Below are 10,699 nucleotides of genomic sequence, written 5' to 3'. Positions count from 1 at the left end.
CTTCTGCATGTAATAATGAATGGTGAAATCTCTTCTCTATGTGGACATAGGCCAGGTGGGGCTAAACCACGTTAAATATTGTGTGTATTTGCATGCATGTTTGTATCTTTTGTATGCTGTGTGGTGTTTAGGTCTCCATTTTGTTTGTGTTGCTTCCGTTATGCTGAATGAAGGAGGGATTAATTCCTAAATGTAATCATTGTGGATAATTAATCAGTCACAAAAATTGGGCAAGTTAACCTATTCACCCCATGCAGGCCATTTAGAGTACTAATCACAAGTTATTCAACAGAATAGCTTTGACACCGCGCTACACACAAATAATTTGAATTTTTCAAGTGATATGAGAATGAAACTGCTATACCATATTGTATTTTTCTTGTTACACCCATCCTTGTGGCAATAGGTTACTCTTGATTAATATGTACAACAAGAAATATTACATGCAAAAAAAAAAGTTACGAACTTTGAAAAGATTATTGAGGGTCAATAATGCAACTATATCTCATATTGATCTATTAGTCTAATTTGCTAATAAAGAAAAGAGAAGACTATCGCCCATCATCTAGTGCCACTATAATCTGGTCCCTTATGCTATCATACCCAATAGTTGTACTTGTAGTACAACCATTATGGCCATTAACACCACCTTTGTAGCCGTCTGAAGGTAGACTGTGAATAAGCAATTGTTCAGTCTCTTCAGTATACAAATCTACTTCAATCAATGGATGCCTCTCCATCTTTCGGATAATTCCCTCTAGCTCCGTTGCGACTTCCTTCATGGTAGGCCTATCCTCTCCATTTACCCTTAAGCACCTCTTTGCCAGCTTAGCAACTTCTTTGAGCTCATCAAAACTTCCATCATTCAACATTCTTTTGTCAAGAATATGAAACAAGCGATCCTCTTTCATCAAAGAAACAAAGTACATTGCTAGGTTCCTATCTTTCTCTTGCCTATCAAAAGAAATGGCCTTCTCTCCAGTAAGTAGCTCAGCAAGGACAACTCCAAAGCTATATACATCGCTCTTCTCAGTCAATTGGCTTGAATGGAAGTACTCTGGATCCAAATATCCAAACGTCCCTTGCACCAACGTGGTAAGTTGAGTATGACCCAAAGGGACCAACCTTGAAGCTCCAAAGTCGGACACTTTTGCAGCATAAGTATTGTCGAGTAGTATGTTGGTACTCTTAATATCTCTATGAATGATTGCAGGCGAAGTTGCTGAGTGCAAATATGCAAGTGCTCCAGCAGCTTCGGCTGCTATCTTCAAACGGATTTCCCATGAAACTAAGGTGGCGCGGTCTTCATTGTGAATATGGTCAGACAGTGTTCCATTTGTGATGAACTCGTAAACTAGTAACGGGACTTCTGTCTCTAAACAACAACCTAAAAGCTTCACCACATTCCGATGGTTGATTTGGGAAAGAACAACCACCTCATTGATGAATTGTTCAATCTGCGTTTGATCACTTACTTTGGATTTCTTGATTGCAACAATTCTATCATCTGATAAGACCCCTTTGTAAACTGTTCCAAAGCCACCTTGACCTATTATTCTAGTTTCTTCGTAGTTGTTGGTAGCCTTTTTTAGGTCTTCCGCAGTAAAGATTCTAGCTGTTTCGACTGAACCTTCATGTTTTGAGAGTTGTTGTTGAAGCATGATTCCACCATTTTGCTGGAAGAACTTTTCTCTGAGTTTGATGAGATTTCTTTTCCTGAGTATCCAATATACCCAACCACTGCCCACTACAAGTGCAAGAAGGCCTATGCTTATACCTGAATTTAACATGAATGAAAAGTCACTACCAATTCAATCCATTGTCATAGGGGGAAAAACATTACTAAGAAATATCAACCCAAAATATAACAAATGTAGGTTTAAAATTTTAATAAATATGACCGAGTTTAGAAAGCAGGATTTCAATTCTGAATTGTGTTGGTTCTTGAAGAATTTTTATTTTGTTTTTTTCTTCTTTCATACAAAACTCACACACCCATATGTCGATCCCTCTTTTTCCACTTCAAGGGGTAGAGACACCATTAGGCTAGATCTGGGGAATGATAATCTCAGTACTTGGTAGTTTATTATGGGTGTTTCAATTATAAATAATTACACTTGAAAATACAGAAGAAATCAAGTAATTTTAGTCTTTTTTCAATTTTAATAATAATATTATTTATTTATTTATTTGTTGTTTGGATGCCAGGATGACTACGAAAACTGAATAGGAAAAATCAGCCTAAAATCTAAATAACATATATGATTTTGCTTCAGAGATTGATTTTAAACCTCAGTGGACAATTAATAGGATTCCACTTTAATTTGACAATAACATATGAAGAAAAGTTAGGTGAATGATTATGGCCAAGAAACCCATTCTGAAAATTAAACGCCGATATTCTTGAAATTTTCATTCCATGTACTTCACAAAAGCTACTGATGAATATCGGTTACGTTTGTTGACCAAACATCTGAAGTCTAATGTGATTTTTCCTCCTAATAGTACCAAAAATAATATACAAGCTAAACACCAAGTTGCTCAATATGCGTTAACTAGGTCAACATTTTGAATATAAATGTTCTCACCTACATTTGGAATAGAGGATTTGAATGTGTCTAATGGTAGATTAGGGTTGTTCTAAGGGATCTGAAACCACATACATAAACAAAATAAATAAATAAATAATTTCTTTAACAATTCGATCAAAACTATTCAGTCTAGGATCAGGCTCATTAGGATGTTATTATATTTTAACCTTTTAACAATAATTTTTAAATATGGTTGACATTTCTTGTGCATATGATAGAGGAAGTTGTTAACAAGTTACTATCTATCCTTGTTTAATTATCAAAGTCAAAGAAAGATGAAATTTACAAGGAACTAAACATATAATTATAGTTTCTTGCTTACGTTATGCAGAAGATGAACTTGACAATAACCGAGTGATATACAAAAATAAAAAATCACTCGTAAATAAACATATCAAAAACTTACCTAAAGCAAAATGAATCAAGGTAGATCCTTCAGATTGATCTTCGGGATAGCATCCTGTTCCGTTTTTTGTTCCATCGCCTTCGTACCCTTTTAAGCAACCACATGAAAAAGTCCCAGGCAAATTCGTGCATGTGCCGTATGTTCCGTTGCAGGGTTTTGAAGTTTCACATTCATTGATATCTGAAAATAAAAAATAAAAAATGGTGGGCTTGCATTTTGTACACAAGAACAAATTTCAGACTAACCGAGAAAAAAAAAAAAAAAAAAAAAAAAAAGAAGAAAGAGCACGAGAACAACAAATTACATGCTCAAAAACAAATTTCATGTTCAACCAACAAAGATATATTTAAGATGAAATATTCCTACATATATACTAAACCAATGTATATATGTTACCTTGGCAACCATCAATGAGATAAGGGTTCCCTTGATAACCTGATGTGCAACTGCAACGATACCCAGGTCCGTTGGTTGAATTGAGGCATTGGCTATTAAGGGCTTGACAAGCATAGGTTGATGAGTTTTTCATAGCTTCTTCACATGTCTCATTTCCAACAGCCCAATCAAGCACCACAGGGAAAGTCTCTCGCTTTTGCAAATCCTTCAGATCCAAAGATGAGAACCTAAAAGCGGCTTCTTCGACTACGAAAGCATAACCACACGGATTAAAATCTCTTACAAGAGAATGATTCTTCAAGCTCGTGACAGCCATTTCAAAATCCTTGACTCCCTGCGGGATTGCAGTCTGGCAGCATCCGACACCCGCGCATGACCCGTTCGTCACACTCCCTACATGATCACACAGTGACAAACACCCAGTTGTGTAGTTCTCCCCCACAGTACCTACAACAACAGCCACTGTGTCACACCCAACCGCCGTAAACTTGTTCAGTGTGGTGGAGATGAAAAAATATCTCAGCTGAAGGAACGCCGTCTGTGCTTCTGGCAAACCAGTCTGGTTGTAGCAGTCTTGTGCTGTGTAAGACGAGACGTGTATTAGGCCATCGAGTGATACGTTAAGTACATGTATGTTGCTTAGCTCCAGAAATGGTTGGGGAGGGTTGAAATGTGTTTCGTTACAAGTGATGAGGAAGGAGGGGTCGAGGTAACAATCAGGGGTTGTGCCGAACGGGAAGGGGATGCTAAGGTTTCCGCAAGTGGTGGCGCAGCCTGGCTTGGTCTGAGATGCTGCCGTTGAAGGTGTTGCTGATAAAATTGTTCCAACCATAGTGAGTTGCACAAACAATATTGCAAAACCCATGTGCAATTAATTTGATGAAACTCTCCCTCTTTAATTATAGGGCTTGAATTGGTTTCACTTTTGTAGGGACAGATCAATTCTAATATGTTCCACATTTATGGAGACTTGGTCTTGGCATCTAGACTCCAAAGTGAAAACCATCACAATTGTCTTTTTTTTTTTTTTTTTTTTATTTTGAAAAGTAAATAAATATTATTATTAATAAACTTTGAAAGGAACATAGTTAGCCCAGGTTAATCAAAATACAAGCCCAAAGGCAGCCCCTGAGGAGCAACAGAAATAACGAAAGCCCAAGCAGGACGCAACACAAAGCTGTGAACATAGAGAAGAAAACTCTCCCAACAGAAACTAAATGGTGTCTGGAGGCTTTGCCAGAGGACGGATAACGGAGGCTGGTAGCTCCCACTCTTCAATGATATGCCTGGAACTCGGCGGCTAGGATTTGTAGCAGAATGAATTAATTGTGTTCGAATTAATTTGACTATTTTTAATTAAAAGTCTTTCTTTATATGACAAAGTATTGGTTTGGCAAATGTTGAGTCATATATAATGACAGAACACATAAATTATGAATATTTTCTATTACGGATTACCAAGTCAATTTCCAAAAACTTGTGTCAACCGGGCTCAAATAAATAAATAAATAAAAAGGACCTTTGAATAAGAAAAGTTGATTGATTTGCTTACTTCACATTAGGATGGTTAGTTGTTTTTTATTTTGTTTTTTAGTTAAAGTGGTTAGTTGTTTTATAACCTCAAAAAAGCATTATGAATTTATTACACTAGTAGGACACTGATGGACACATCTACCAATATCTTGGAGTTCAAATACGGGTAGTTAATATCTAGCTCACATACTACTAAAGATAGAACTGTAAATGAGTCAAATATTTGACGAAACGTTCAAGCCCGGCTCATTAAGAGAGCTAAGTTTGTTTAATAGACTAATCTCAGATAAGATTTTTAAACTCATCTAATAAACGAACCAATCTTAAACAATCTCTAACTTAGTTGTATGTTCACGAAAGTGTTTGTAAACGGACTTGTTAATTGACTAGTTAGGGCCAGAGAAGATTATAAAAATAATTTTATATTTTTATGCAATGAAGACTTAGCCAACATATAATAGGCCCATTAAATATTTAGTTTTTCTTTTTAATTTTAAATGTAAAATTCAACCAAACCCAATCTATTTTCATCATTCATTCATTTTAAAACAAAAATCATGTGCATTTATCTGATACAACCCACCCCCACGTTTTATTAAAGTCTCTCACTTATATCATTTTCACTTTTTGTAAAACAATCATTAACCCTAGCCGTAGCGGCAACGCCCTCAACGGTTTACCAAGGAACACCAGACTCCATAAAGACTGCAACCACTTGATGTATTTTATCATCTAATCTTAGCCCCTCACTTTCTCTTTTCTTATCTTACCTCTCTATTTTCAGTCATGAGTAGTAGTCCATCATGGTGAAGACTGAAGATCTATAAATAGGTTTCAACGATGATGTCTTAAGATCGGTGCGTAGGATTCGATGATGATTTTTGGTATATACTTGAGCTCGTCAAACAGCGTCGAGCCCAGCTTGATTATGGCTCAGAGCCAGGCTCGAACAAGCTAGAACATGAGTAGGATTTGCCGAGCAGAGCCTGAACACTACAAAACTCGGTTCAGCCCTAACTAAAGCACTCAGGTGCTCTACCCTCTATTCTCTTATATAAAATTACAAAAACATCCTCACACAATGTTTGGTTCCTAATTTTTTAATCTCATAAGTGCCCTTTTTTTATTTACACGCTCTCTGTGTCACACATTTTCCTTCTATAAACTACTACTAAGATAGAACACACAGAACTAGAGATGCATACGGTCTGGTTCGGTATGGTTTCTGGTGAAACCGGAATCGTTTCCAATGATTCATAGAAATTGAATCCAATGATTTATAGAAATTGAAAGTAGAACCGAAATCGTTGCAACATGGAACCGGTTCCATGATTCCAATTCCCTTTTTTATTTTTAGCAATACCTTGACCGTGCTAAGATGAAATAGATAAAACAATCATGGCCATTAAGCAAAAAACAAAAATAATACAACCCAAATAATCATATATAAATAGATAGATAAGTGCAATAAGATCCGGATATTGTATCATTAATATGTCACATGCAAGTTTGTAACATAACAAAAACTATTATAACTTAGGTGAGCTAAAATACCAAGTCTTGGGAGTATCTGTTACCCTTTTACACATTACCAGCACAAGAGCTAGGTGGTGACTACTAAAACCGTGATCGTTGACTTTCCAGTTTCCATGCGATGGCTTGCTCCTAAGATGCCGGCCTATCCATTCGTAGTACATTTTGATATATAATGTAGTACATGAAAACATACCTATATATATATATATATATATTATATTACGATTTTGATTTTTAATTGACATGTTTTACATGAATATTCTTCCAATAAGATTACAACAACATATAATCCAAGTATTTTAAAAAGTTTACAGTCAAACAAACATCAATAGGTATATATATTAGTAAGTATATAATAATAAAATATATAATTATTATTATGATTCTGGTTCTTAACTGTTCCTATTCCATAGTCTGGAACCGGAACCGAATCTTAAAGCACCGGTTTTGATTCTTATTTCTAACGGTTTTACTGGTTCTTTGTGCACCCCTTACTATTATAACTTAATAGAGCTAAAATACCTAGTCTTGGGGGTATCTGTTACCCTTTTACACAAAAGACCAGCTCATGAACATGAAAGGTAGGGAGTGAGTAGAATCGTCGTCCTTGAGAACTTTCCATGCAATGGCTTGCTCGTAAGACACCGGCCTGTTATTCATAATGTATTTTGATATATAATATAGTACATGAAAACATAAATTATTATTATTATTATTATTATTATTATTATTATTATTATTATTATATATATTACGATTTTGATTTTTAATGGAGAGGTTTTACATGAATATTCTTTTAATAGGATTACTGCAACATATAATCAGACTATTTTAAAAAATTTACAACCAAACAAGCATCAATAGGCATATATATTAATAATTATATAACTAAAAATAATAATATATATAATATAATTATTATTAATAATTATATTATTACTTTGAGTTTCTATTTTTATAGGACTCTACTAACATTACTGTTTAGACAAAAATACCCTTTTAAGTAATCTAATTTTTCTTCTTCTCTCCTCTTTTAATCGAGGATGTGTGGTTATGTGAATGGATTTTGAAAAAGGAAAAAAGAATAGATAGGATAATTCATTCACAAGAGATGGATGGATTCAGAAAAAATAAATAAATAAATAAAAAGAGCAAGAAAAAAAAATCCAAAAAGAATAAAAAGAAAGGTAAAAACAAAAGAAGAAAAAATTGATTATTTATTTTTTTCTTTTTTGTTTTTTCCTATATATATATGTTTCTTTTTGTTTTTATTTTTTATTTTTACAACTATCCTTGTATAAATGGATTTAAAAAACAAAGAAAAAAAGAAAAAGAAAAGGAAATAATTCATTCACCAAAAAAGAAATATATATAAATAATTTTGTATATATATATTTTTAAATCTCAGAATCTATCTTGTTCTTTTTTCTTTTTTTTTTTTAAATTTTTTTCTATCTCTTTTTTTTTTAAAAAAATGTCTTAGAATCCATTTCTTGTGAATGGATTATCCTATCTAACTTTTTTTTTTTTTCCTTTTTTAGCATCCATTCACATCACATTAGTTATTATTATTATTGTTATTATTATTATTATTATATATATACATCCGCACACATCCCCACATAAATCGATTAAAAGGGGAGATAAGAAGAAAGGCATAATTTAAAAGGATATTTTTGTCTAAAAAGTAATGTTAGTAGGGTCCCATAAAAATAAAAAACTCAAACTAATTAATGCATTTAAAACTAACCAATCCTAACTGCAACTGCGAATTGACTGTCGTTTGCGCGACTGCAATTAGCACTCCTCTTGTTTGGATACAGTTTAGAAAGAGTGATGGCGTATATATTGGAAATACAATGTAGTAATTGTGTAATTTATTTATTTTTTTTTAAAAAAAGTTCAATTTTAAAACATCAAATGGGTAAATGAAATTGTAATATGAAGTTTTCAAACAGGAAAAGAATACCCATAATGCTCTAAATCCCAAATTAGTTATTAAATTCATATTATAAATGATGTAAGAAATATCAATTTTTGTTTCTAGAATAATATTACATATATAATTTAATTTGGTAGCTATAATGGGTGGGCGTTTGTCCATTTATCTAGAAAAAGGTTAAGTTGTTGGGTAATACTACATACCCACTCATTTATACATTTTTCAATTCTTATCTGGACCTAATGTGGGACAAGTCTCACTTGTAACATTCTTTCCCACCCAAACCCGCATAACCTGCACAACTAGTGGTGCAAATGAGCCGAGCTGAGCCGAGCTTTAGCTTGCTCGAGCTTGGCTCGGCGAGTTTTGAATGGTGCTCAAGCTCAGCTCGGGCTCGTCCGAGCTTAACTTAGGTAAGCTCGAGCTCGGCTTGCCAATATTTGAATAAGCTCAGGCTCGGCTTGGTTCAACCTCGCATTTTAGAAATTTTCTTCTTACTCATTGTCATCTCTGCAAATCATCTCTACAAATCATTCTACTTTATCTGTAATGACCTGGTCATTTTCCTTCCTTTCCTTTTCTCAGATTTTTATGGATTTTTTTTTTCGTTGTCTTTTCTTTTCTGAGTTCGGTTTCTCGTCACTTAGTGTCGTCTTGAGTGCTCGGGGATGATTTCTGAGACTCTTTTCTCTGGATTGACAACGTCCTTTAAGGACCAAGTCATTTCTATATTTTCACTTTTTGGACACTATTCACTTTTTGACTTTTCCCTGTTTGTCACTTTGCTAGCATAACCTCACTTTTCATGTTCAGAGTTAGTTTTTGACTTCAAGTACCTTCATTCTAAGTGCTTTCCATGAAATATGTATCTTTACTTTTGTGGAAAAGTACTCTGGTTGGTCCAGTGTCCATAGGGTTATGGATGCATAGTTCTTCAGAAAAATTTTCTTTTCTTGGGGTGTTTTTCGTAAATATTTCAGGAGTTTTTAAGAAAATATTTTTGGAAGATATTTTCATTCTGGGTCATTAATGTAGTTAACCCTTTTTGTAGAGGCCATTGTGCAATTAACGAAAGTTATTGCAAAACTGCGTCGTTTTGATCCTGGATTCTCGTACGAGATTCAATTTCACTTTTCGTCGAGTCGTGTACTCTTAGAATTTCCTTCCGGTTGTTTTTCCCATTTTTAGGGTTTCTAACCCCGGTTGCCGCCGAACTTGTTCGGCACATATCATTCTTCTCGGGACTCGATTTTCGACGCCGGTTATTCTATTATTCAAATTTTCTCATTTTGGTTCTTTTTCGTTCATGGAGTTTTGCCGTTTGAGCATGTCTGCTCAGATTTCACTTTTTCAGACCCGGCGGGACCCGTTCGGGACACTTTTAGGGTTTTTCTATAAATAGGGGATTATGCAATGAAAAGTGAACTTTTTCATCTTCTTCCTCCCTTTCTTGGCCGGTAATCCATGGCAGCCTTGGGCTGCCACCCTTCTCTCTTCTTTTTCGACCACTTCCATTTGGTATTTTGGCGTAGTACCTTAGCGTTTATTGTAAGCCTTGGTGAGATCTTTCATTCCCCCTTATTGGATTTCGGTTTGGGCCATTTTTTGAGTTCGGGTTTGAAGCCAAGTTACGAATTTGATAGGACTTTCTTGGGGCTTAATGTTCACCGTGTTGTCCCCGACAAAACCCCGAAGTATTGTCGGATTCGGAGCGGTTTCATTTTGGTGGCTTTTGAGATTTTCATCTTAAATTGAGGTAGGGGATGTCTTAGGTTTATATTAATGTTATATTGATTGTTTTAGAAGCTTATATTGTAATGACCTTGTCATTTTCCTTCCTTTCCTTTTTCTCATATTTTTACGGAGATTTTTTTTTTCCCGTTGTCTTTTTTTTTTTTTTTTCAGAGTGCGGTTTCTCGTGTTGATGGGAGGAAGTCGTGGTCGTACCTTGCATGGAATTAACTTGTGATATGCTATTAAAATATAATGTTGATGCATATTTTTTTGGCTTCCAAAGGTTTGGTAGGGGGTGGAGTCATTTTTAGAGATAATGATGGGTCCGTTTTAAAATTGGTGATTGTAATGACCCGGTCATTTTTCTTCCTTTTCTTTTTCTCAGATTTTTACGGATATTTTTTTCCATTGTCTTTTCCTTTTTATGTTCCGTTTTTCATCACTTGATGTCGTCTCGAGTGCTCTGGAATGATTTCAGAGACTCTTTTCCTTGGATTGACAACCTCCTTTGGGGATTGTGTCGTTTCCATATTTTAATTTTCCAAAAACTATTCACATTTT

At 34.6% G+C, this 10,699-nt stretch overlaps 1 protein-coding gene across 1 annotated transcript; it reads right to left on the bottom strand.

Moving 5' to 3' along the window:
• Positions 1–361: 361 nt before the first annotated feature.
• On the bottom strand, positions 362–4,560 carry LOC132273785 (putative wall-associated receptor kinase-like 16). Its single transcript, XM_059774842.1, has 3 exons — positions 3,394–4,560; positions 2,998–3,177; positions 362–1,777 (listed from the first exon to the last, which is right to left on the bottom strand). The coding sequence occupies exons 1-3, from the start codon at positions 4,256–4,258 to the stop codon at positions 552–554; spliced, it is 2,271 nt and encodes a 756-aa protein (XP_059630825.1). The 5' UTR covers positions 4,259–4,560; the 3' UTR covers positions 362–551.
• Positions 4,561–10,699: the final 6,139 nt, after the last annotated feature.

The sequence above is a fragment of the Cornus florida genome, unplaced genomic scaffold (genome assembly GCF_030987335.1).
Source record: "Cornus florida cultivar Cherokee Brave unplaced genomic scaffold, ASM3098733v1 CherokeeBrave_3.0.0_Hap2_Chr09, whole genome shotgun sequence".
NCBI lineage: Eukaryota > Viridiplantae > Streptophyta > Magnoliopsida > Cornales > Cornaceae > Cornus > Cornus florida.
This window is presented reverse-complemented; position numbering and strand designations above follow the sequence as displayed.